Source organism: Ochotona princeps, chromosome 6, assembly GCF_030435755.1.
Source record: "Ochotona princeps isolate mOchPri1 chromosome 6, mOchPri1.hap1, whole genome shotgun sequence".
Classification (NCBI taxonomy): Eukaryota; Metazoa; Chordata; class Mammalia; order Lagomorpha; family Ochotonidae; genus Ochotona; species Ochotona princeps.
Window position 1 is genome coordinate 1,694,121 of NC_080837.1, and position 26,811 is coordinate 1,720,931.

The 26,811-nt window shown below is 51.2% G+C and overlaps 1 protein-coding gene across 1 annotated transcript in view; it reads left to right on the top strand.

The window, feature by feature from the left end:
• THSD4 (thrombospondin type 1 domain containing 4) overlaps window positions 1–26,811 on the top strand; it is a 369,969-nt gene that overhangs the window by 164,841 nt on the left and 178,317 nt on the right. Inside the window, exon 7 of the mRNA XM_058665429.1 lies at window positions 8,790–8,926. Within this exon, the coding sequence (XP_058521412.1) occupies window positions 8,790–8,926 (137 nt within the window). The remainder of the gene's footprint in view (window positions 1–8,789; window positions 8,927–26,811) is intronic.

Sequence of the window (26,811 nt, forward strand, 5' to 3'; positions counted from 1 at the left end):
GTGTGAACACAGACGTGAGGTGGAGCTGTGCGGTGTGAACACAGACATGAGGTGGAGGTGACGTGGAGCTGTGTGGTGTGAACATAGACATAAGGTGGAGCTGTGCAGTGTGAACACAGACGTGAGGTGGAGCTGTGTAGTGTGAACACAGACATGAGGTGGAGGTGACATGAGGTGGAGCTGTGCAGTGTGAACACAGACGTGAGGTGGAGCTGTGTAGTGTGAACACAGACGTGAGGTGGAGGTGACGTGAGGTGGAGCTGTGCAGTGTGAACACAGACGTGAGGTGGAGGTGACGTGAAGTGGAGCTGTGTGGTGTGAACATAGACATAAGGTGGAGCTGTGCAGTGTGAGCACAGACACAAGGTGGAGGTGATGTGAGGTGGAGCTGTGTAGTGTGAACACAGATGTGAGGTGGAGGTGACGTGAAGTGGAGGTGACGTGAGGTGGAGGTGACGTGAGGTGGAGGTGACGTGAGGTGGAGCTGTGCGGTGTGAACATAGACATAAGGTGGAGCTGTGCAGTGTGAACACAGACGTGAGGTGGAGCTGTGCAGTGTGAGCACAGACGTGAGGTGGAACGTGCAGCGTGAGCTCCTCTGAGACTAAGCACAGACATCACATGTTCTCCAAACAGTCTCCATATATACACGGTCCCTGCTTCTTCCTTCCTTACCCAGGTGTGCAGCCTCCTTGCTTTGCTCCTTGCTATCTCATTCCTGCTCCCACCCACAGGTCTCTCTTGCTCCTTCAGGGTGGGCTCGAATATGAACGGCAGGAAAACTTCCTGAATTGCAGTCCCTCAATTTTGACCCATTTTTCCTGTCACAGAAGACATTTTTTTTTTCTCCCATTTACACAAGCTTCCTGAAAAGTCAAGGGATTTGCATACAAACTAAAAAAAAACTAAAATAAATAGACAAACAACAGAAAGTAGAGCTTGAAATCTGACAGGAAAGAGCTGGCATGGATTGGCTCATGCCTCGCTGGGTGGGACACAGAGACTAGTTACTCCTCACCATGGTGTTGAGGATTTTCCTGCACCCCCCCCCCAAAAAAATGTTCTGCACCTTAAATGTCGACAAATATCTTGTTAGAGTTACAAGCCAGTCTAGATTATCCTAAAATCTGCCAAGATCAGCAAAATTATACTTCAACACAACAAATGACTAAATACTAAAATGAAATAGACACGAGACAGCTGAATGGTACCTTATAGCCATTTTAAGGTATATAGCAGCCGGTCCTGTATATAAACTAAAATTGAAATGTCAATGAGCTAATCAGAGGTTGTGGTTAGGACTTGCTTTTTTTTTTTTTTTTTAACATACTGGTTACTCAAAACCATGTCAATTCCATAATATTGCAAATTGCTGTTGATGTTATATTGGGACTCTTAATTGACTGGGATGATATTCTACCAGCTCTAACTTTGGACCAGAAATGGTCTCCCCAAGAAACTGTTCAACCCATCTGGACAATAAGTAGCTGGACTCTATGCTTGGTATATGTTTGCAAGGAAAGAATCTTGATTGAATTTGAACTGTAATACTGCATCAAGGTGGAGGAACCCACCAGGGGGGAGGGGAGGGAGAGGGGGAGGTGTGGGAAGATTCCCAGAGCCTATGAAACTGTCACATAATGCAAAATAATTAATAAAAAAAAAAGTCAAGGGATTTGAAGTTTTTGTATGCATTTTAAATAGAGGCAGAAGTCAAGAGAGGATTTGTTAAGAACCTGAATGCTGAATTTTGCTTTTCCTTAGGCCAAGCAGGGCCAGGCTGCAGCACCAGCTGGTATGCATGAGAGTCAGGACAGGGTGTGGGCAGCACCTGGCTGGGCTAAGCTGCAGCACCTGCCAGTGGGTGCTGAGACTGCAGGTGGGCTATGCCAGGTTGGACTGAAGCACCTGGTAGCATGTGCAAGACCTAGAACCGCGAACCGGCCTGGTAGGGGAACTCTGGGGACTCTCCTGCTGATGAGCACGAGAGCAGGAGGTACAGGTGGACCAGGCTGGGCAAGGCTGTAGCACCCAACTTTGGCATGTGTGAGGGCTGGGTTTGAGTATGGGACAGACTGGGCTGGGTGCCAGCACCTACTGGTGTTCCTGAGAGCCAGAATAGATGTGAGACAAGTTAGACTAGGCCATAGTGTCTGTTTTTATATGAGGGCCAGGTTGGGGAGGGGAGTGGTGGGCAAGCTGGGTTAGGCTGTGGCACCCACCAACAAGAACCATAATAGGTGCACGGCAGTCAGGCTTGGCTATAATACCCAACAGTAAGTGTCAGGACTGGGGGCCAGCCATGTCAGGATGGGGCTGTAGCACCCACTGGTACATGTGAAATCTTGGGCTGGGAGTGGACCTGGTAGGAAAACTTGGGAAGTTCACCCGCTAGGCTGTAGCTCCTGCTGGTGAGCACAAGAGGCAAACCAAGCCAGAGCAGGCTGCAGTGTTCATCAGCATGTGTAAACTGGGTTGGTCTGAGAGATAGGACTCAGGGCAAACTGACTAGGCAACTGCAAACTGATTTGTTTGTTGATCAGTGCAGGTGACAAACTGAACCTGACCTTGCATTAGCAGGTGCATAGAAGATGCCTGAGGTCACCACAGGCGGGGTTTATTGAGGGACTCCCCAACTAGATGGTTGGACCACAGGGAAAATTACAGTATATGTGGTCCAACCTTAAAGTATGTTTGTTGGGACTGGGCCTCCTCAGTTGTTGAAGCCTGTGCAGTGGTTAACGTGGCTAATAGCACACAGAGAACCTGACAGCCAATGGAGGATGCTGAGCCAGAGAATAGAAAGCAGGAAAGGTTGGACCACTCTCCTGGTCAGCATGTTCTGGGGCCTGTAGATGCATACTGAGGTGGACTTGGTCAGCCAATAGGCCTTGGAAAGATGTTCTCAACCCTGGTGCAATGAAGCTAACGTTATCTCAGAACCATCCAAACCACTCAAGCAGCAACACCCTCAGAACACTCTTCTCCACATCAGGGTCTCTAAGGTGTCATCAAATCACTGTCCCCCTGTCCCTGGTGCTGATGGAGTTTGACAACAAGGGTGGATCTCTCCCTTTTCCTCCCTGGGGACACAGGAGGAAAGAAATTGAACATTTTTTCCACCCACCTTCCTCCACACCTCGATCATTTCCCACCCTAATCAGAGTCCCACATGGGTATTCATCCCTGTCAACTCTGTAAGCAATGTTGAACTTAAATCGAATTAAAAGTTTTTATTTATTTGAAAAGCAGAATCTTGCAGAGAGAAAGAGAGGCAGATATCTTCCATCTGTTAGTCCACTCCCCAAATGGCTGCAGCAGCCAGGGATGGGCTAGATTGAAGCCCGGAGCCTAGAGCTGCTTCCATGTCTCCCATGTGGATGTAGGGGCCCAACAACCTAGGCCATCTTCTGTTGCCTTTCCAAATGTCTTAGCAGAGAGGTGGATCAGAAATGGAGCTGCTAGGACTCAACTCAGTGCCCATATGGGATATCAGTGCAATAGGTGGCAGCTTAACTGGCTATGCCACAGGGATGTCCCCTAGGCTTACTTTATTAAACAAATTTTTATTATTTATTTGCCTGTATTTAATGGTGTTAGTTCTACAAAGTGTGCCCATTGCTCATTTATTTTCCATCCAACAATTACAAGGGGATTTAAAAGTTAATGGCAAACAGAGTAACAGTTAAGTTGGTGCAAAAACAAACGAACAAACAGCAAACACCTGAAATTGTGTTTGTAGTTCACCTGTTTTGATCATTACTGCCTTCTTGTCTCTAATCAATGCTTATATGTAAGTACTGCAAAGAAGTTCACGGGAAATGTGGGTCATGAAAAATCTGTGCTTGGAGTTGAAAATATTTTTCCACCAAAGTAAACTTACCCTGTAGTTCTATTTTCCTAAACGCTTTCTGAAGTAGGTTCATGCTGTGCTTTCTGGATTTTTCTGTTTTTGAGTTTCGTGTTGAAGGTGAAGACTCTTTCCTCTCCTTGACATTCTATTCCCCAGCCTGCCCACATGTGGCCAGCCCAGCCCACAACCCTTTTGGGTTGGGTCAGGAGCCACAGTTCAGAAGAATTGGCACTGTGCGCAGTGCCCTGCATTAGGCCTGGTCTCGGAGGTATGAATTTGGGTACCAAGTCCCTTGAGGCCATGATTGTCACGCTGTACCCTCAGCTGGTCCCGCAGGAAGCCCTGGGCTGGGAGAACACTTTGTCAGAGGTGCCTACAGGTTAGAAGGCATGGCTTTGTGCCCCCACAGAATTGCCATTCAATGGGACTTCAACTTGGGCCAAGAGAGAGTTACAGAAAGATGCAGCTGTGAGTTGATTCCAGCTGTTGGAGGCAAGGGTTAGGGTTAGGTTAGGAGATAGAGGTGGGGATGGTGGGTCTCTTGGGTGTGACACAACAGCTGCATCCACTCCCTATACCGTGACCATTTCCCCCGTCCTATAGTCTTCCCCGTCTCTGTTAGCAGAAACCTATCTGATTTTGCATTCCTGCCTGTGAACCTGAGCTCTTCTGCATCTGCTTAAACCTTAATATCTTAACAATTTGAGCATTATAAAATACATTGAATACTCTATTTCATCTTCCTGAGGAAGTTGCTTCTAGAACCTTCTGAGCTGCCCTGTCCTTCCCCAATGCAGGGGAAAAGGGATCCCTTTAGTAACATCGTTTTTGAATAAACAGAGCAAAACAACACCATAAGCATCATATGAGTTATCACTCCATTGTTTTTAGTGTATTCAGAGCTCTGTGGTTAATGCCACTCTTGAGATTTCAGAGCGTTTTTATCTCCCTTAGGGGTTGGGGGGAAGCAATGCGCCTGAGTGGTCTTAGCACCCTGGCTTCTTTCTGCAGACCCTTACTTCTGCTTCTGTCTCTGTAGCTGTCTCTCTTCGACAAGTACATATAAATGGGGTTACATGACATGTGGCCTCTATGGCTGGATTTCTTCACTGAGTGTGACATTTGCACCATGCACCTTAGTCACAGCAGGCATCAGTACTTGATTCTCTCCATGGACAAGCAGTATTCTTGTATTTGGGTAGATCATGGTTGTTTATGCCTCAAGCCAAGGGTGTTCCCTAGGTATCATGAATAAAACTAACACCAACATGAATGCACAAATTCTCTGGAGACGTATGCCCTAGTTTCTTGTGGGGATAGACCAAGAAGTAGGATCACAGGGTCATATGATAATTCTGTATTTACAGTATTTTCCAAAGAATATATCTCTTTTTCTATTCCTATCAACATCACACAGGTTTGTTTCTCTGCATCTAGTATTTTTGTTTTCTCTCTGCAATCGTCATGTCTGTAACCCTGCCCTTTTGTTTTTTCAGGCCTCTTTCTTCTGGCTACAAGTCTTTCTCCGTGTAATGTCCCCTCTTCCTTCCTGAATTTCCGTAATTTGAAGTTTTTTTTTTTCTTTTACTCGTGAGTAGTCAGTCTAGTGGGCTGAGGAACATATGGTCGGCATGAAAGGTCTGGAAATTCTTTGGTCCGGTCCTGCCAGGGAAAGCACAGACAGGACTCAAGAAAGTTAGTAAATCTATGGCCAGTTTTCCAGTTGATAATTTTGTGTGGCCTGCAAATGATGCTATAAATATCCAAATGATCCTTGGCAGGAAGGAAAAAAGGTCTTCACTCCTAAAGAAGTCCATCCATTTTAGGTTGCTTTCAAATAATCTTTTGGTTTCATTGGTTTTCTTGGTAATTTTCCTACCATATTTTCTACTTATTTCCGTTCTAGTTTCCTTTTTTTTTTTTCTGTTGACTTTGGGTTTAGTTTGCTGTTTTTCCAGTATTTTAAAATTGGTGTATTTGAAAGGCAGAGAAAGAGATCTTCTGTCCTCCAGTTCACTCTCACAAATGGCTGACAGAACTCCCTCAGGGTCCCCCATGTCCTGATGCCATCCCCAGCCTTCAGGGGTGCATGCCAGCAGGAAGCTGGAACCCCAGGCACTCCACTGCTTTCATGACCTTCAAGCCTGCTGCGGGTGCCTCCCTCTCTTGGAAACAGCAGCCCCACCTCTACCTCAGGACCCCAGCTGGTGCTTCTCTGGTTCAGGAGAATTGTGCTTCCAGCAGTTCTGGGAGAAGGCTGCAGGCCTCCCTGTCACCTGGAGAGGACCACAGGCCTTTCCCCCCACTGTCCTGCCTCCCTCACATTCCTCCCGGTGCCCCTTTCTCAGGTTCCCTGTACCTACAGCCCCCCACATTCTTGCCCTGCTCCCCAAGTCCTTCAAACACCAACAGCCCAGCCTCTGGCCACCCTCTTGCTTCACCCTTCCTCTGGAGAAAAGCATAAGAGAAGCTTTTAACAAGAGGTTCCTTGTGTACCAGCTGGCATTCTATTCAAGAGGGATGGAGGGAAGAGCCAGGCAAATGTTAAAAGAAGCTTCCTGAAGCCTTGCCACCTGAGACCTGGAAAACCAGGCTTGGAGTGCAGACCCCTCTCCCCACAACAGGTGGGGCAGGTGTCCTAGGCTGGGGATTTCTGGAGACACTAGATTCTCTGTGGTTCTGTGCAGTGATGTCACCTGCCCTTTGGCGGTGGTGGGGAGGGAGGACGGACCAGGCCACTGAGGTGGAAGGCAGATCAGACCAGCAGCTGCCCTTTGGTCTTCAGGGGAAGGATCCCGGAGAAGACCACTCTGTGGGCTGTTTCCAAGGCAGCCTGGCATCCAGCCCTCCCCCGTGTGGTTTGTCAGGGTATCCTGTGCTATGGCAGTGAAAGTTAAGGAATAAAAGTGACTACAAAACACAGCTTCCCTGAGGCTAGAGGTGTTAGGCAGAGGACAATGAAGTGACACTCAAGGCCTCATTTTAGTCCTGGAAGGCACCACCCACAGATACCTTTATTACCTGTCTGTTGCCTAGAAGTGACTTCAGAGAGCCAGGAAAAGAGGGACCAGGGCCCTGACAGCTGAAATCAGAGATGTGAGCTGGAGACGGGTGTTCCTGCACATATCACTTCTTGCCTATTGGGACTCTGAAACCTAGAAGCCAATTTGCTTTAAGATAAACACCAAAGGGGGTCTCTGTTCTGAGGTCTGATAGTTACCCTCTTCTGACTTGCTGGGCAGCCAAGATGGGTTCTGACACAGAGCCCAGAGCACAGAGGGGGCGGTCAGTAGTCCCTGGACTTGCAGGTTTGTTCCTGTTAGCTGTTTGAAGTGGCTTAGGAACCACATTGCCACGGTAGACAGGCAGCCATATCAGGGAAAGTAGGATGTATTGTGTGGTATAAGAAAAAGATCGGTGTGACATAATCCAGTGGCTTAGAGAGAGGCACTGCCCTGGAATATGCAAAGATCAGTTAAAAAAAGAGAATCATTGTGTACTTGGCTCATCTTTCTTTTTGAGATGCAGAAGCGCATCTTGCTTGAAAATGTTTCTCATTCTTGTTTTGGAAACAGTTGCATTGCAAGAATGCTCATCATGAATGTGGTATTGACTGGTCACCTGCCATGTGCCAGTTCTGCCTGAAATGATAAAAATACAGAGAAAGACAGAAGTAGGGGTATGTACCCAGCAGAGGAGGAGGGAAAGAAAAAGCCCCAAAGAGGCCGATACTCACATCAGTCACTTCCTTTGTGCCTTTTTGGGTTCTCACTGAGCAGCTGGCATGGGCTGAGTTCTGTGCAGGCTGCTGGGGACTCACAGGTGAGTGAAGAGGCATGCAGTACAAGGGAGCCCAGCTGTAAACGTGGCAGCAGGAGGCATGCTGCCCCTGATGGCTGTGGTGGTGGGATCAGGACCCAGGAGAGGCGACCTAGGCATGAAAACAAAATGGAACCAAGGGCTGCCCAAGTGAGATGAAGACAGATGGAACAGCCCCCCGGGGGTTGCACAGAGAAGTGCTTGTGGGGGTTGAGCATGAAAGGTGGAAAGAGAGACCGTAAAGATAGGCGAGGCTCTTGAAAGGTATGTTGTCTCTTGCTGAACACTTAGAAGTTGCACTTAAGGTTGTGGGAGAACTACTTACTGTCGAGTTGTTTTAGGAAACAGCAGTCATTTAAACGAACGCATCAGTGTTAGAGAAGCATAGATTCTTTTGTTTTAAAAAAAAATCACAGATTGGGGCCACTGTTTTGGCTATCAAGGATGCTGGCATGCCGTATGAGCACCAGTTTGTGTGAAGGCTGCTGCACTTCTGAACAGTGAAGTGCTTGGCTTCTGCTATCCAAGTGGGAGATCTGGACGGAGTTGCAGGTTCCTGGCCTCAGCCCAGCCCAGGCATTTGGGGAATAGGCCACCAGATCTCTCTGTCACTGTCTTTCTCTGTGTCTATAACCTTGCCTTTCAAATAAATCAGGCTTAAAACAACAAAAAAGGTAAGCAGCCTCCTGGGTCCTTTCATGAAGCTCTTTATCTGTCACACCCTTGGTGTGCACCAGCAGGTGGTGACACAGCGCCTCCCAGCGCTCTCACACATGGAGGCAGCCAGGAACTCCTCAGCAGTTTAGAAAGGTGTTTGGTCATTGGATGCCCAGATTGGGCCAAGCCAGGAAGGCAGAACACAGGCGAGAGGGAGCTGCTAGAGGACTTAAACAACTGCTCACTGTCCCAGGTTTCTCTCTGAGGTCATGGGAATGATCAGAGATTGTCCTTGTGCAAGGTGCAAACTGGTAGATGTATTAAACTTCACCAAATCATACACATTGGCCAGAGTGGTTAACGTTGGCTTAATGTGAGTAACAGGCCAAGACTAGACACTGGTAGACTCTGCCATCAAGGGGTATCACTCTGATCTCACCGTTGTTTCTTTTTCCGGCAGTGAAGGGCGACCGCAAGTGTGAACTGAACTGCCAGGCCATGGGCTACCGCTTCTATGTCCGGCAAGCTGAGAAGGTCATTGACGGCACACCCTGTGACCAGAACGGCACAGCCATCTGTGTGTCCGGGCAGTGTAAGGTAGGCACCCTGGGCTCAACCCAGGTGAACCTTGGGGAATCTGCAACACCGGCTCTGCTATCATTGGTGGAAACTTGAAGTCTGATTGGTAGTACTTGCTCGGCTCTCTACCAGGGAGGAGGGTTCTTCCTCTTCCCAGCCCACACTGGGATCCCTGAATCAGGGACTCTGTGAGAGGGACAAGGCGTGGCAGTCTTGTCCTGACTGTCCTTTGGGTTGGGCCACATCCTCTCTGGCCCTGAAGCTATTGGGTGGTCTGTGTCAACTTCACAAGGGATGCAGGCATCTCTCCCGATTGTCCTGGGAGTCCATCCTTTCCTGGGAGGTGAGGACTAACGGAGAGGGCCTTGACATTCGCATCATTGTCTTTGCGGGGTGCAGTGCATCTTAGTCAAGGGTGGTTCATAATCCGGTGCCTTTTGTAGCCAAGGCTGTGCTTCAAACAGCAGGAGTCTTGTGTGACTTTAGCCTCCACGGTCTATGCCAGGACCTCCCTAAAGCCCCCGAGGAAGAAACACCTGGGCAAAAGGTACCAATCGGTGACAAGCAGGCGTCTCGGATGCAATGGCACAAACACCACAGCCTCATGCGCCGCAGTTGGGACGCCTGCCTATTTGCTGTGTGTCATGCAGTGAGAGTGCCAAGAGTCCACAGGGCAGCTGCTCTTGAGCTGCGATGCTTGTTGGCTGTGATTCCTGACAGTGGCTTGGCACCTGGGAGCATGACCACCAACCCTTCCCTTTGTAAAGGAGGAGGTCCCTTGTAGGACACAAGAGAACTTACCAGAGCTACATGGACATTGTCAGATTTCCAGGGACAGTTAGCAAAGGAGGCAGCCATTGTTTGGCGTCTGAGGTATAAGCGGGGGGGAGAAGATCCCCAGCAATATTGGATGTATCACTGGGAGGACCCCTAGGGGATGAGCCATGTTTGGCTTCTAGACTTTTATTCCTGGAGAGATCGCCAGCTTTCATGCATTCTCTTGGGCAGATGGCACCATTAGATGAGCTCTCCAGCTCCAGTGGTCTCTGCTCTTAACACTTGATGCACCTAAAATGATGACCCTTATGGCCAACCAGCCTGTCCTGTAGGAGTTGAGCCAGTGGACTTATTTCTGCAATGCAGATGTGTCCTGCAGGCAGCTGAGAAAGGCTGACGGTGGAAAACCACGCCCCTGAAGCTGGGCTACCTGGGTTCAAAACCTGTGCATTCTGCTGTGGGACTCTGCAGAGGTTACTGACAATCCCTGTGTACCTGCAAAAGTGGGAGGGTATTGCTGGAGACTCGAGCTCCTCTCCACACCCAGACAGGACAGGGTCCTTGGGGAGCATGTGGCGCCCATTGGTGCTTCTTCTGCCTGGGCATACCCTGCCATGTGAGTTCGTTGTGCAAAGATAGCTTTGCATTGGAGCTGGATGTTTGTTCGTGTGTGTGCATGTTCAGTCTGCATTTGAGAGTCCCAGTGTTTTTCCCACGAGTACTGACTCATGTCTGGGAGGGCCTGACAATCAGCGAATCTGATATAATACTAACGGTCCCTGCATCCACATTGTAAGTGGCACTGCCATCAAAAGAGCATGACCAAAGGACCTGGAATGCAAATATAGGGCAGGAGCCACACAGGAAAAATGAGCTATGGGCTCCTTCCCAGGGCAGCGCATTGTTTCACAGAGCGTCTGAGCTGATGATGTCAAAGGAAAATGGCCGTGTTTGAGGACTCAGGTCCTGGTTCCTGCAGCTGCCAAACAGCATTCACACCATGAGGCAATGCAGTTTGTAGGTGACGGCTGCCGAGAGGCTGAGGTTAGCACTTTCAGGATGCAAGGGCTCGGCACAGCTCGGATGTCACCGGGACCAGGGGACCGGGCTTTGTCACATACTTCCTGGTCATCAGAATTTCCATTGCAGTTATTGGATGGTCCAGCCCCTCTATCCTCTCTGTAGGATCAGTTGGGTTTCCACGATGAGGTTCTGTTTACTTGGCAGTCTTCTAAGGGTCAAGTGCCACCCTCCCACAAGATGTCAGCTGCTGTCTTTGCCAGCCAGCTTGTGGCAGACAAAGCTGCTGCTCCATGGAATGTGTCTGCCTGTGAACTCAGGAGGCCTTTCCCAGCCACACAGAGACAGGGATGCCAACCTGCCACAGACACTAAAGAATGTGCTAGAAGCCCCCATACGGAGAGCTAGGGAGGAGCTGGCTCTCCCTACCGCAAGACCAGCAAAGGCCCCCAGGCCCATCCATGGCAGGCCTGGCTAGTCTGCCCACTCCTAGGAGAGCCTATGTTTGTTCAGTTGTTATAGCTCCTCTGTGCTCCAGACTTGGAAATTGGGAGGGACGAGCAGGGTACAAAGGCTCCAGGAACTGGCTCCTTGGGGCTGGGGGCCAGAGAGAGTGGGGTCTGTCTCCCGTCCCCTTGAGCTGGGTGACTCATGGTCTTTATAGGAGCTCCGGATTCACCCAGAGGGGGCCTCAAACCAAGGATTGCTTGTCTCTGCCTGGGAGGGCATCTGGATCCCACATCTTCTGCCTTCCTCAGCCCAGCCCCAGTCTCCAACCTCCAGAGGGAGAGTGTGGCCAGTGTCCACAGAGGCCCTGCTGCTTCTTGCCTCCTACATGGGGGCAGATGGCATCTGAGCTAGCTGACAACATGGCCTCCGTTCTGTTGTCACACACCATGTCATGTTGCCGTGATTTGCGTTGTCTGATTTTGAAAAACTAGGTGTTTTCTGCTTTTGTGATTTCTGCCTTGCTTGCTTGCTTGGCTGGGAGCTGTGTGAACTCCAGGCCTGACAGTCAACGTGACACCTGGCAGGTCAGGTAGGCAGAGCATTCCTCAGGGAGGAGAGCCCTGGTGTGCTTGTTAGATAAGTGGCTCACTGCCCTATAGCCCACCAGTTTGTACTTTTTGAAAGTTGCTTGCTTCAAACCCACCAACAGAAAACAGATGAGATTTGGCTTTGAATGAAAAAGCAGGCCATTGAACCAACAGGGTCACAGGGACCAAGAACCAGAAATCAGCTTTCCCAGGGACTAACCCTTCAGAAATAGGAGGTTTCCAGCCTTGATGATGTTGGTAGAACCAGAATCCCACTCCCCACCCCCCCATCCCACCTCTCTCTGAAAGGAAGAAAGAGTGTTTGCGTGGAAGAAGGGCTTCTTGAACAAGTGCCTGGAGACCTCCCATTGCCTGCCCAAGGAGGTGGTGTTCTGCTGTGGCTTCACATGTGGCAGGCAGGGTTGTCAGTCCCCATGTTGCACAGCACTGTCGCGAGGATGCTGTCTGCACCTTGAGCACAATGGAGGGTCCTGCATGCATGGTGGTTCCTAGGCCGAGCCATCCATCTGAGCACTGCGCAGCGTAGTGCAGGAAATCCCTGTGCTCCCACTGTTCCGAGCTTTATTTGCCCAATCTCCTCTTTGTGAGATTTCAGTCTTCCCCCAGACACAAAACGGGACTGGCCTGTCAGAGTGTCTGTGTGTGAGGCTCCCAGTCCCTGGGAAGTGAAGTGTAGGTCCTTCCTCGTGTCCTTCTGGCCAGGCAGGGTCATTCCCCTGGCCAGCAGGGCCTGTTGGGCTGTGTCACCACTGTGTCCTCCCTGTGTCTGTAGTTGTGATGTGGGGCGTGAATCCAGGCTCTCAGTGACTCCTGAGGGTACATTTCAGGGGGTGAGCTTGGTCCCGAATACAGCGTGAGGCTCTCTGGTTTGGGGCTACAGCTGGGCAGCTGAGTGCAAACAAACAGCTCGAGAAACCCAGTGCCCCCTGCAACCAAGGCCTGCAAGTGCGTGGTGGTGAGGGAAATGGTTTTTCTGTGAACTTTGCTCTGAGTGCTGTTGTGACTGAAGAAAACCGGAAGAAAAATGGCAGTGAGAAAACCGTAGTCTTGTGACAGGTGGTTGTACAGTTCAGCTTGGGAAAAGCTGAAGGGCTTGTCATCTGCTGCCAGTCTGAGCTCTTGTGGCTCTCCGACGATCTCCGTCGATCTCCGTGACCACCACCCCTAGCCGATTGTTCTGGAAATGCTTTCCATGGTAACTCTCCCAAGCTCTGCATTCTGGTGGCCAAGCTGCCGAAGCATCTAGACTGGGTCTGTTTGCCCTTCTCTCCTCCCCGCCTCTCCCCACTGCTGGCATCCTTTGTGGGCACAGGTCGAAATGAGCCGACAGATGCCATCATGGACATGAATGGCTGGACAATCAGAGCAGAAGTGATACTTAAGCCCAGGCATTCCCAAGTGGCATCTTAATGACTGTGCCAAACCTGCTCCTGTTAATATGGTCTCAGAGAATTGTTCATTAGCTACCTAAATACCACATAGAGTAGTTGATTGGACAGTGGACACAGGTGCTCATTGTCACTCCCAGGACTAAGTGGTGGGGATAAGTAAGAGCATCGGAAAACATGACTTTGGTCCTACCCACCTTGACCTCAAAATCTGGAAGAAAAAAATCATTAAGCAATCAGTTGATAAAGTAGAAGGATTATGAATTCTGATGAGTGTTGTTGTTAACAGGGTTCTACAGTGGTGTGTAGTGACAGCAGGAACGGGGGAGGTGGAGAGAGGAGCAGAAGATCTCTATGGAGAGTCTGGGGGAGGCATACTCACCTACAGCCCAGCCCCTAGCCCAGGGTGGAGCCCTCCTAGGCACTCAGAGCTGGAACTCGCCTGTGCTCTGGACTCAGCCCCACTGGGGTGGAGCTCTCCTGGGCACTCAGAGCCAGACCTTGCTGTGCTCTGGACTCAACCCCTAGCCTGGGGTGGAGCTCTCCTGGGCACTCGGAGGCAGAACTCGCCGGTGCTCTAGACCCAGCCCCTGGCCTGGGGTGGGACCTTCCTGGGCACTCAGAGCCGGACCTTGCCGTGTTCTGGACTCAGCTCCTAGCCTGGGATGGAGCCCTCCTGGGCACTCAGAGCCCTCCTGGGCACTCAGAGCCGGAACTCGCCGGTGCTCTGGACTCATCATCCCCTAGCCCAGGGTTGAGCCCTCCTGGGCACTCAGAGCCGGACCTTGTTGTGCTCTGGACTCAGCCCCTAGCCTGGGATGGAGCCCTCCTGGGCACTCGGAGCCCTCCTGGGCAGTCAGAGCCGGAACTTGCCGGTGCTCTGGACTCATCATCACTTAGCCCAGGGTTGAGCCCTCCTGGGCACTCGAAGGCCAGAGCTCACTAGTGCCCTGGGCCTAGGAATCAGCGCTAAGTGTATCCTGTTCTCTGCTGACTGCAATACTGTAAGTGAAAGTGTGACCCTTTCTACCCAGGAATGTTCTGGTGACAGTGCCACACATAGCACACATGCCAGCTCTGCCTGTGGAAGTTGTTACTAAGTCATTCTTGACACTGTCGGTCCACCTCTGCTTGTACTCCGGCAGGCACTCTGGGTGAAGGCAGATAAACAAGAGTGGGAGCTCAGGTAAGGTTGCAGCAGGGCGTTCTGAGCCTCCTGGGGCCCCTTCCAACTTTCTGAACAGGTGGATTCCATCCACTAGGGAGAGCCTGAGAGCGCTCTGTGTGTATTTACAGGGAGGACTGTCCCTGGTACCTGAGAAAGGTCCCCTCAGCCAGACAGTACGCCACACCTACCCTCATTGGGCCCAGCGCTGCTGCTCCATCCAGCTAGGCAGGCAGCAGCAGGCGAACAGGTGTGGGAGTGCAGGAGTCACAGAGGCACACGGCTGTGCTGCCTGGGACAGAGACCCCTCTGCAGAGGCCAGCAGTGCATGAGGGCACGCAGCACCTGCTCTGAGTCAACCCATGCTGCCCGTGGCCAATCGTGATGGTGAGAAGCAGATCTTAGTATTATTATTATGGTCGTCATTATTGATGTGGACCACTTTGACCCAGGTAGAACTACACGTCTCAGAGAAGGACCACTTATTACCCTAACACGCAATCTGTGATTAGCATTGAAACTGCAAGCAAAAGTCAGCTTTGCAAATAATGAGACCACACACGTCGTGGGTAGGAAAGCTCCGGATGGAGGCTGGAAGCCACACGCACTGCAGTGGGCATGGGTGTGCAATGGCTCGCCCTATCCCATACGCACCAGGAAATTCACGCTACTAGACAGGATCTTTCTGAGGCCGGATGTCTCCGTGTGCTTACCGGCTCATTCTTCTCCCAGTATCCCACTTCCTTTGGACATGTTGATGGCAAGTCCTGAACACAGATTTTTTGGCTGCTGCTTCTCTCTCTTCCCATGCTATGGAACGCTTCCTCCTGGGATCTCTATAGAACTCTGGAGTTTCAGGGCACTGAGAATTAGTGGTGCGATGCTATGAGAAGTGGCTGCCATTCCCTGAAAGGGATACGCCTACAGGCTGCACCCAGGCTCAACCCACAGCCAGCAGTGCTGTGGTGAAGACAGGCTGGCATACCTGGCTGGAATGCTGGGTGCTCTGGTGTGTGTTGCCCTCTGGCTCACTTTCCCTTTAGCAGTGACCCAGGGTGGGTCCTGAGGTATGTGCTGTGGTTTCCCCTCGTGTTTCTCTTACTTAGAGTGAGAAGCTTGGCGGCCCAGAGTAGGGTCAGGTGCAAAATTTGAGGAGGTATTTCCTGGTTTCTCAGGCTTCCTGGCATTCTGTTCCTTACCAGCCCTCCTCCCTGTCTGAGGGACTCACCTGACCCCTTAATCGTGGTCATCTTGGCGTCTACACATTTCTTCCATAATGTGGTTGGTACTTTTCCTTCACATACAGGAGTTGGCCATGCCTTCAAGCGATTATTTGGGATATAAGTGCAAGGTTTTGTTTGCTTGCTTGCTTGCTTGCTTGCTTTATTTGGGGGGAGGGTCAGGAAAAGTTGAGATTTGTGTCTTTGTTGATAGGGATTTTATTTATTTTTTGCTGAAGTTTAAAATTGTTTGCATGGTCAGCTTTAGCGGTTTTCCCTGGTTCCATTCTGCAGTTGTATGTTTGGCCTTTCCATCCTGTGTGGTTTCTACAGTTTACAGTCTCCTCCACTTAGACTGTGTCCTACTGTATTTGGTAAGGCATGGACTTTTTTTTTTTTAAGATTCATTTTATTTAATTGAAAGGCAGAGTAAGAGCAAGGGAAAGTGAGGAGAAAGACAAGTGAGGCCTGCGACCCGCTGTTCCAGCTCCCCTGATGGTTACGGCAGCCAGTGCGTCCAGGAGTCTGGAGCTGCACCTGCGTCTCCCACGTGGGTGGCGAGTGCCTCCTCCCCCAGGAAGCTGCATCCATCCGAAGCAGAAAAGCCAGCTACTATGGCTTCACCTGCTGCTCCCCAACAAGGCTTGGATTTGATTTCACCTTTTCTCCTGTGGGTTTTCTGGTTGTCGTGGGCCCTCTGCCCTGCTGTCCATTCACGGGCACAGACGGGACCATGTGCTCCAGCAGGAGTAACCCCAGCATGGAAGCGAGTGCTGGCTGCATGCCTGGATGGCTGTCCCAGGGCAGTGTCTCCTGTGCTCAAGGCCTCCCACGCTTGGTATCCATGTTGTTGGTGGCTGATACCAAGTCTGTGGCTTTTCGGGGTTGCCCTCATGAGGTGTTATTCGAACTGGCAGCCCTGTGGCTGGCTAGGTCAAGATCTTATCAGAGCGTGGGAGGCGTTGAAATTGTACCAATCATGAGGATTTATTCACAGACTCAGAAGGAAGCTTGTTATCAGCTGTTTCCTTCTGGGAAAAAAACTGGATTTGACAGGGAGAAGTATAACAGTTGCCGCCCCTTATGGAAGCCCACTGTCACCTGTTTTATTTCCTTTTCCATCAAAGTTTGTCAGCCTGTCTCCTGATGAAGAGAAATGAAATCAGCCATTTCCCCCCACTTGCTTGTCTTTTACCTTGCCATTTCCAGTGTTTTCTTTTGCTTTTACTGGGGGGGGGAGTCGGGGGTGAAGGGAGAGGCGTGGTTTCCTAATAGAATCCCTACAGGTGCCAGGAGAAAAGGGTGATTTTCTCCCCAACTCACACTCACCGCAAGGGACAAGGCAGAGGGCCCTCAGTGGTGGCCATGACTGTCGTTTCTGGGGCCGAGTCTCACGGTCAGGTGAGGAGTTTGTGGCACCGGGGAACGTCTGATTTCAGACAGCACCTGAAGAGTCCTAAGGTCCATTGTCTCCCTTCAGGGAGTGACGGTGTTTGCACTAAAGAAACTTTGAACTCATCACGCCTCACATGAGCCCCTAGCAGCCTTCCCTGAACGCTTCGAGAAAGTGGTGAGGCTTGAGGCATGTGATGTAGAGCTCAGCGCCAGCATTCCTGCAGCAGTTTCATTATTTCGCCCTCAGACCAACCCAGGTCCCCTTAGGGAGGCAGCAGATCCTCTGATATTTTGCCAGTGGAAGTCTGTAGCATCAAGTGTGCGTGAGACTTAGTACTTTTATAGATCATGTAAGATGGTGTCAGGTCCCCAAGAGTCATTTAAAGATTGTGTGGCGTGATATCAGGTATGCGTGACACTTAGTGCTTGGTTTACAGATCACAGAAAATGGTGCCAAGTACCCCTAAGACTCAGTACCTCATTCATAGATCATGACATCAATTACCTGTGAAACCTAGTACTTGATTTACAGATTACATAACAGCACCAGAGCCCATGGGCCTTTGCACTTTGTTTCCAGATTGTAGGATTCATCAAGTACCCATGAGATTCAGTATTTGGTTTACACATTTTGTACTATAATATCAAGTACGCCTGAGACTTCTTGATCATGCTTTCAGAGGGCCCAAAGGGTTTCACGGCACTGGGATGATGGTGACACCTAGTGTTCAGTCGTAAAATTACATGCTCTCCTGGTTTAGACTAGAAGCCAGGAAGGATGCCAGACCCAGAGCTGGTCTGCCTAGGAAGCTCTTTGATAACATGAACTGCAACTGCAGTGACGCTACCGGGTGGTGTGAATTGGAATGTAAAGGAAAGCTGCATTCACAGTCAGTTCAAACTGAGCTTTTTCTGGCTCCTCCCTGTCGAGGCATGATACAAACACACTTCCTAAGACCCCAGGATTAGATCATCGAAATTTCCTGCAATCTAATGCTCTTACATAAGCTGCAGGTGATGAGACCACTCCCGAGGACCTTGCAAGAGCCACCATGGGGGGTGTGCTGTGGGAGGAGTCTCGAGGGAAGGATCAGAGTGCCCAAGAAGGCCTCTGCCCGCTGGTACAGAAGAGAATGGAAGAAGGATGCCCCTGGCATCCCAGGGCTGAGTGCCAACTGCAAAGTCTCTGAAAGGAAGAGTGACAGGGTGCAACTCTGCTTCTGGATTTTCAGGAACCCCCCCGTGCTGGGTCCTGCAGTGGCTGTGGCAGTTCTCCCGTCTGCCAGCAGGTGTCGTCTTGGCCGTCCCCAGCAGCCATTCCAACCCCAGGGAAGGGATGCTGTCGCCCTGCCCCAAGGCTTTGATTTGCCTTTCTCTGCTAGTTGCTGCCTTGAGAAGGTTTCTCATGGGCCTGTTGGCCTTTTTTTGTGCTTCCTCTTTTGGGAAATGTCCTTTTGGCTCACTGGTCGTAACTGCAGAAGCTTCCAAGTTCAGTACAACCCCAGTCATCTGCTTCAGCTTTCGTTGTGCCTGTCCAAAAAAGAATGAGACTGACATGTGAAAAAGATTGCCGTGGTCCTCGGTTCACAGCAGCCAGGACATGGCACCAAGCCAGGTGTCCATCAGCCGGGGAGAGAAGAGCTAGAACACGTATGGGGCATCACTCAGTCATGAGAGAATGGTGTCATTGTGGGCAGCGTGGATGGAACTGGCAGACGTCACGTTACCTGAAATCAGCCACACACTTGAGCATCCCCCGCCTCATCCATGCAAACTCCAAAACCTCCACCTGAACACAGATGCATGACTTACACAGGCTGGAGGGGAGAGGAGGCTACAGGGGGGTCAACAACAGAGGTGACAAATCAGCAAGACAGAAATAGCCCTGGAGCCGCAAGGTGCAGGGAGTGCCTGGCTCACCTGTCTGGTGGACACTGAGCAAGTGAGTGTTTGCCAGTCATAAATTCATGGGTAGGGCGGCCTTCAGGGACTCTAGTTTAACCAGTTGGTATTGTATTTGTTCCCTGAAGAGCACACCATGCATCAAATACATACAATTGTTTATCAGAAGCTTTGGGTGTTTACAGAGATGGCATAGGGAGTGTGACACAGAGGGTTACACTGCTTCTTGGGACATCAGCATCCATGTTGCGTGTTACGTGTCAGGGTTGCAGGTGTGGCAGGGGCAGGTCTGTCCAGGGAAGCAGATGTGGCAGGGTGCAGGGGTGGGTGGCAGGGGGCAGGTGTGGCAGGAGGCAGGTGTTTCCAGGGGAACAGGTGTGGTGGGGGGAGCTATGACAGAAGGCATGTGTAACAGGGGGCAGGAGTGACAGGGAGCAGGAGTGACAGGGGGCAGGTGTGGCAGAGGGCAGGTGTGGCAGAGGGCAGGTGTGGCAGGGGTAGGTGTGGCAGGGTAAGCTGTGACAGGGGGCAGGTGTATCAAGAGGCTAACTCCTTGTAGAGAGACGTGTATTCATGTTGGTTGGGCTCTTCTTGCAGGTTCACTTTAGGTTTCAAATCTTTCCAAACACAAAGTTAATGAGGAGGGGTGCAAGCAACATTCTTCCCCCCCCCACTTTTTTTTAATTCAAAGCGTCTCTCTTTAGGGAAGGTGAATTGAACACATCATTCCCAACTCGACTGCCACCCTCTTGTCCGATCTCCCTAGGCAGCCGTGGACGGCTGAGATACCGGTGTGACTGGAGGTGCAGGAGGCCTCTGCCTATAGGACTGTCCCCCTGTCCCCCTTTGGTGGGTTCAGCCTCATCTTACATAGATGAGTGCCTGTCCCCATCCAATCGGAACTGGGAAATTTTGAGCATGCAAACAGCAAGTCCCCGCCCATGCATGTCCCTCTCGGGGACACACAGGCTGCCAGGCTCCTGCAAGCGGAATGCCAGGAGCAAGCTTTGGAGAAGTGAGATGGGTGTGTGAGTCACTTCTCCTGCCATCCCCAGCTGCTCACTCAGCTTCCGTACTGGATCTTGATGCTGATGAAAGTGCCAGACATGCACAGGATCTCAGAAGCAGAGCAGAAGTGCATAGCAGGTGACCTGTGTGTGCTTCCTCGGGAGACAGGGCCTCAGGCAAACCTGGAAAGAGTGGGACCACCCAGGGCACAGGCACGGCTTCTCCACGGAGAGCCCGCAGGATGGGCAGTGCCGCTGGGGAATGGGGGTCTTCTGGCAACCTAAGATGTGTTCTTGAGAATTAGGGCATCCTGGCCCTGACATGACCACCCCTGGACCGAACAACATGAGTGCCAGGCAGACAGGAGTGAATAGCAGGAAGGCAACAGGTGCAAGGCGAGTTCCCAGGTGTGTGAGTGGAAACTAGTCCAGGAGCTGGATGAACGGATGTGAGAGGGAGGTAAGCTGAGTTCGTTGGCCTTTGCATCAGAAACTCCAGTGTGTCCAAGAGGCGTCAGAGGTGAACTGCAGAGTTCTCTTGTGTCTAAGGAGTGGATCTGTCCTTATCACCTCCTGGGGTGGGAAGGCTTCGAGGGATCTTACTCTTTACCTGCTGTTCTGTCCACCAGCAGGAGGCAAGATCGCCATAGTTAGACATTTTCGTGTGGCAGTGTTGTGGGTGTCCCAGCAGTGTCCTCAGGAGAGTAGCATTTGCTACACTGCCTGCCATCCTCATGGAGGGTGAGGTGGAGTCTGGCGTCCCAGCACTGGTGGCTTCATTGAGGTCCTGGGGTGTCATGTCAAGGAGCTGGGCTGGGCCCGGCACCGTGGCCTAGCGGCTAAAGTCCTCGCCTTGAAAGCCCCAGGATCCCATATGGGCGCCGGTTCTAATCCCGGCAGCTCCACTTCCCATCCAGCTCCCTGTTTATGGCCTGGGAAAGCAGTTGAGGACGGCCCAATGCATTGGGACCCTGCACCCGCGTGGGAGACCCGGAAGAGGTTCCAGGTTCCCAGCTTTGGATCGGCGCGCATCGGCCTGTTGCGGCTCACTTGGGGAGTGAATCATCGGACGGAAGATCTTCCTCTCTGTCTCTCCTCCTCTGTGTATATCTGGCTGTAATAAAATGAATAAATCTTTAAAAAAAAAAAAAAAAAGGAGCTGGGCTGTGTCCCCTGCAGTTACCACTGTGGCTCCTAGATGGCGCTCACACCCTGGCCTAGGAACTGCCTGCAAGAAACCAATGTTCTTGAGGCAAAGTGCTAAAAAGTTAGACAGCTGTGTCCCAGGCGAGGCTTAGGTGTAGGGACTGGTCAAAGGAGAGGTGACCAGACCTGTTATCATAGCATAACAGGTTAAGCCAGGACCAGTCCCTTTGGGATGAAATCCTGGCTGCTGTCCTCACCACAGCCGTGATGATGGCACAAATGACTCGCTCTGACTCACAGCAGGCAGGACTGGAGGACTCCAGAGCGTGAGGCCTGTTGTGCTTGGGCTTCTGTTCCCACTCCTGGATTTTCTGGCCTAGGCAGGGCAGCCACGGCTATTACAGAAAGAGTTGCCCACTTGAAACTTCAGCTCCCTGAGCTCCCAGCTCGCTCTCCCTGATGAGGACTCAACTCCACCACGTACTGAATGACTCCCCATTCACTTACAGAAGCCCACCTGGGAGGGTGGTAGCTGGCTGTGGTCATGAGGATGGGGCCCTCAAGAGAGGATTGGTGCCTTTAGGAGAAAGGATGGCTCACCCCTACTCACACCTGACCCAGGACCACCTGCAAGTCTGGAAAGGAGCCCCAAGGGGCTGGTGCTGTAACATAGCAGGTAGAGCAATTAAGCCATTGATCTTCCAAATGGGCTGTCTCAGTTACTTCACTTCTGATCCAGCTCCCTGCTAATGCCCTGTGAAATCAGCAAAAGATGGCCCAAGATGGCTTGGGCTCCTGCACCTGTGTGGGAGACTGGGAGGAAGGCACATGGCTTTGAACTGGCACCTAGCCATTGTGGCCGTCTGGACAGTGAACCAGCAGATGGAAGAAAATGTCTCCTTTTCTCTGTTTGTTTTTTTTTTCAAAGATTTATTTATTTTTATTGGAAAGTCAGATATACAGAGAAGAGGAGAGACAGAGAGGAAGATCTTCGTCCGATGATTCACTCCCCAAGTGAGTCGCAACGGCCGGTGCTGTGCCAATCCGAAGCCGGGAACCAGAAACCTCTTCCGGGTCTCCCACGCGGGTGCAGGGTCCCAATGCATTGGGCCGTCCTCGACTGCTTTCCCAGGCCACAAACAAGGAGCTGGATGGGAAGTGGAGCTGCCAGGATTAGAACCGGCGCCCATATGAGATCCCAGCACGTTCAAGGCGAGGACTTAAGGCGAGGACTTTAGCCGCTAGGCCACGGTGCCGGGCCCATCTTTTTCTCTGTTTGTAACTTTTTCAAATACATACATACATACATACGGAGAGAGAGAGAGATCTAAAAAATAGCGGTAAAGTCATTCACACCTCTCTGCTTCTCTAGGAAAGTTTTTTCTTGTCTTTTTTTCTTTTCTTTTCTTTCCTTTTCAGGAATAAACTCAGGGCTTGTACCAGACAAGGCAATCTCTGTCCATTGATACATATGAAGACCTTTGTAAAACCTATCCCACATCCTGGACCCCTTTTCCAGCCCTGAGCTCCAGGCTGAGCTCCTGAGGCCCCGCATGTGACAACTCGCTCTAGTTTGTAGTTTATGCCTGGTGAGTCAACAAAATGGAGGGAAAGATCTGGTTTGTGTTACAGCAACTGGCAGTGGGAAGCAGACCTGCTTAGAGAGAGGAAACACTTCCCAGGCAAAGCACAGGCACCGCAGCGCACCCAGGTGGACAGGGAGCGGCAGGGAAAGGGTTACTGGGTGCCTGGGAAGCAGACCTGCTTAGAGAGAGGAAACACTTCCCAGGCAAAGCACAGGCACCGCAGCGCACCCAGGTGGACAGGGAGCGGCAGGGAAAGGGTTACTGGGTGCCGGCCCACTCTCCTGCTTCTGCCCTGCTCTCTCCAGTTGCCACTGCTGACAGCAGTGTGTTCCAGAGGGGACAGTGTTAGCACCAAAGTGTTGCCAGGACCGGCTGGGTTACTGAGTAAGATCCTAAAGTTGGGGTTGCTCAAATGAGAGAAGAAAGATGCCCCTGTTCTAGACCGGGCGCTCAGGTCAGCCCCTCTGGTTTGAGTAAGTGACCACCTCTGCTCCCCGCCAGTCACTTGGGTCATGGCACCATTTACATCTTGCATGTGCTTGGTGAAGTCTCCCAAAGCAGGAGAGGCTAGACTCTCCTCTCCTGACCCCGCAGTCCTAGTTTTTTGTTTTGTTTTTTTAAGATTTATTTATTTACTGTTGAAAGGGCAGATTTACAGAGAGAAGAACAAATAATGTCTTCCATCTTCTGGTTCACTCCCGAAATCGCTGTAATGGTTGGAACTGAACTGATCTGAAGCTGGGGGCTGGGAGCTGCTGCTGGATCTCCCAGGAGGGTGCAGGGACTTGAGTACTTGGGCTGTCCTTGACTGCTTCCCAAGGCCACAAGCAGGGAGCTCGATGGGAAGTGGAGCAGCCAGAATACAAACTGGCATCCATACAGGATCCCAGCGCATGCAGGCGAGGATTGGCCACTGAGCCATCGTATGTGCCCCAAACCTTGGGTCCTGATGCCACAAGAGGTACAGGGCTCCTGCCTCTTGTTCCCTTTCTGTGGCCCGATCTCTGGCACCGCAACAGCAGTGGGTCTCTCCTTCCCTGGCATCAAGGGGATGGTTGATGGGGTGAATGGCCAGCCTGCTGTTCTGAGCCGACAACTGTGATACTAACAGAAGAAGCAGACCACTCACCAGCATTTGCAGAAATACCAGTAGATATACAAGGAGAAGAAGAAATCGAAGTGCGTGTTTGTTTGAAGCATGTTGTTGGGTCCAGATAACCGCAGGAGTGGATTAAGTGGTCTGTTTCAACACGAAAGCATGATGACTATTCTTCCAAAACTAATGTGTTAGTGTGTGTGTCCCGTGTGGAATTTATTATGCCTCTGCCAGCGGGTAGGATGGCCTGTGGATAGGATTGCAGTGTAGAAACAGGAGCTGGCTTCCTCCCCTGGTGGCACTGCTGACTGTGAGGGAGCTGAGTTATAGTGGACTGTGCCCATTTCTGTGCGGTAGTCTGTCTGTGTCTGGGCTATAGACCCTGGAGAGAAGAGGAAATGGCTACCTGTGACAGTGATGACTGTTGCACACGTGAGTACAGCTCGGCCACAGGTTGAGCGTGGTGCTAAGGCCACCTCATCTGGTGGTGTCTGTCCCTCAGCACACCCCTGGCAGGACTGAGGAGACATGTCTCCATCTACCACATTGGAAGTCAACTCCAGGCTTCCCATGTCCACTATGTCAGCTACACTGGACTCCCTGCCATTGAGTTCTACAAAGAAAAACTCAGAAATATGGATAATTGTAGCTCTGTATCAGTTACCGCTGTGTAACTAAATACCCCCAAACGGAACAACCTCAATGCAATAATAAATGCTTATTGCCCCGTAGCTGCTGTGAGGCTAGAACTTAGGAGCCCTGCAGCTGGGGGCCCAGCAATAGGGCCCACATGAAGTTACAAAGAAGCTGTTCTGTAGGCCTCTGAAGGCATGGCTGGGACTGGAAGATCTGTGTCCCAGATTCATGTCCCTCTTATGCCCAGGAAGTTGGCACTGGCTCCTAGCAGGAGGCCGCAGCTCCTCACGACGTGCACTGCTATCAGACAGCTCAGGTGAGTTAACAGAGGGACCCCTGGCTTCTGCAGATGACACAGGAACGCATCAATAGAAGTCCCAGTGCACACTGTAAGCAGCCTTGGCAGACACGGTGCACAGTGTGACCCAGCCCTGGCAGGCATGATCTACCTACCCATCTGACACAGGTCAGCATTGCTCCTGCGTGAAGAAATCTCAGAGGGCCTGAACAACAGGAAGCCAAGAACGAACACCTAAAAGATGGTCCACTTTTGGTCATTTCCAAGTTGGATCTTCCTCCTCTGTGGTAAAGCCATGTGGTACTCCTATTTTTCTCCCCAGTTGTCTGCAGGGAAGAGAATTAAAGTAGAACTGAGCTCTTCCTACCAAGTCATCATTCGCAGCCACCATCTTGCTGCTTTGCGTGCTACGGTCAGCTCAGACCACAGCTCCCTTGTGGGTGGCAGAGGCACTGTTATCTGAGTCATCCCAGCTGCGTGGCACGGTCTGAATGCTCTGGCCTGGCATGAAGTTCTGCATCGTCATGTCACTGCCAGCGGGTCTGAGGCTCGTTTGGTGCTGACGGGAGAGGAGCTGGAGTGTCATGTGGCTGCCCCTCATAAAGCCCCTTCCACGTGCACCGGATGTGTCAAGGAGAACAGGCCTGTTGCCTGTAAAACACTTCGTCTACCAGAGCCAGCCCCAACCACAGTTCCCCTTCTGGAGCTAAATCCAATATGAAATTCCTTTTGATGTTTGAAAAACCACTCTTGTGGATGGATCTCCTCCAGCTCTTCCAGCCTAAACATCCAGTGTTTATTTCGCCTTCTCCTTTAGGAACCAGCTCCAAACCCTACGCCGCCTTAACTTCCAGGTCGCTGTGCAGATCTGGCACCTGCTTGTTTGAGTGGCAGGTGTTTGTTGCGTGCCGTCATCCACTGGCAAGGCAGTTGCAGTTCCTGTCATCTGAAACAATGGCGTCAAGGGACCCGTTTGTTCCACTTGGTCTGGAAGTTGCATTGGTTTTCTCTGCTGTCCTGTTGAACTGTCAGATGTGTTTTGTCTGTGATCAGCTAATGTGGCTGGTTTTTGTTGAGGGCAACTGTTGTTAGCTCAGTACTTCCCAATCCTGTATTCACGTCATTGATTTTATTTGAACCTCAGTCAGAAACTTGGTATTTATCCTCATCCTCATCTGCTTGGTCAAGTTTGTGGTTCCATCCCAGAGAAGTCATTTGGAAGTTTGTGACGCCATTGACTTGCTTTGTGTCCTCTAGAGTTTGGATGAGTTACTCCTCTGTATCCAGGTTGCTCACAGCATTGAGGAGTAGAACCATGTCCACAGCAAGGCTGGGTGCCTGGCCCAGGGCACCACCTCCCCTGGCCCACATCCCTTCCATCTGCTCCCGGGGGCAGGTCTCCAGGCAGCTCCCAGTGGCCCAGATTATCCCCTCATCTGGCCTGCATGCCTCCATCATGTCTGCAGGAATTTCATGAGAGACCTTGCCAAGTGTCTCCATGAATGGGTGCATGCTGGATTCTAATATCCTCTGCTATTGTGGTGACTTATGGCTGATGGGAAGGAAGGGAATGGGACAGACCGGGGACAGTTCTTCCTGTGCCCCAGTGCCCAAACCCTTTGTCAGGCCAGGGTGCTACTAGACTGCTAAATTCACATGTCTTTGGTGACCCTTGCTCTGACCCCTTAGCAGCAGTGGTCCCTTGTCACTTATGTTATAACCCTGGCTAGACCCCAGATTCCTTACTGCAAGCAGGCTGCTCCTCGTAGCTCTCGTGGCTCCTGCCATGAGCTTATAATCCTTGTCTGCTCACCACCAAGCTTCATGGAGGTTTGTAACTGAAATCTCCAACTATCCGATGCTTAGACTAGGCGTTTCCATACAAGATACACCCATTCTGCTTCCCTGCTCTATCATAGACCCCAGACATGCCTGTGACAGGTGTCCAGCCAGCTTTGCTCTCTGCTACCAAGTTTCAAACCCAGACCTCCCCACAGCCCCAGTTGCCCAGCCTTAGGCATCAGCACCTCTGATTTTGCCATTGGTGTGGGCCCCTGCCCTGTGCCCTGGCATGCACTCAGCTCTATTTCTCATTCATCATCCTGGAGCTCCAGGCAGAGCTTACCCTGTACCTCCCAGGAATGTGGGGAGGTCAATCGTGGATGAACAGACGAGTCTGAGTTCCACTTCCCATGCTGCAGGTAGCCTA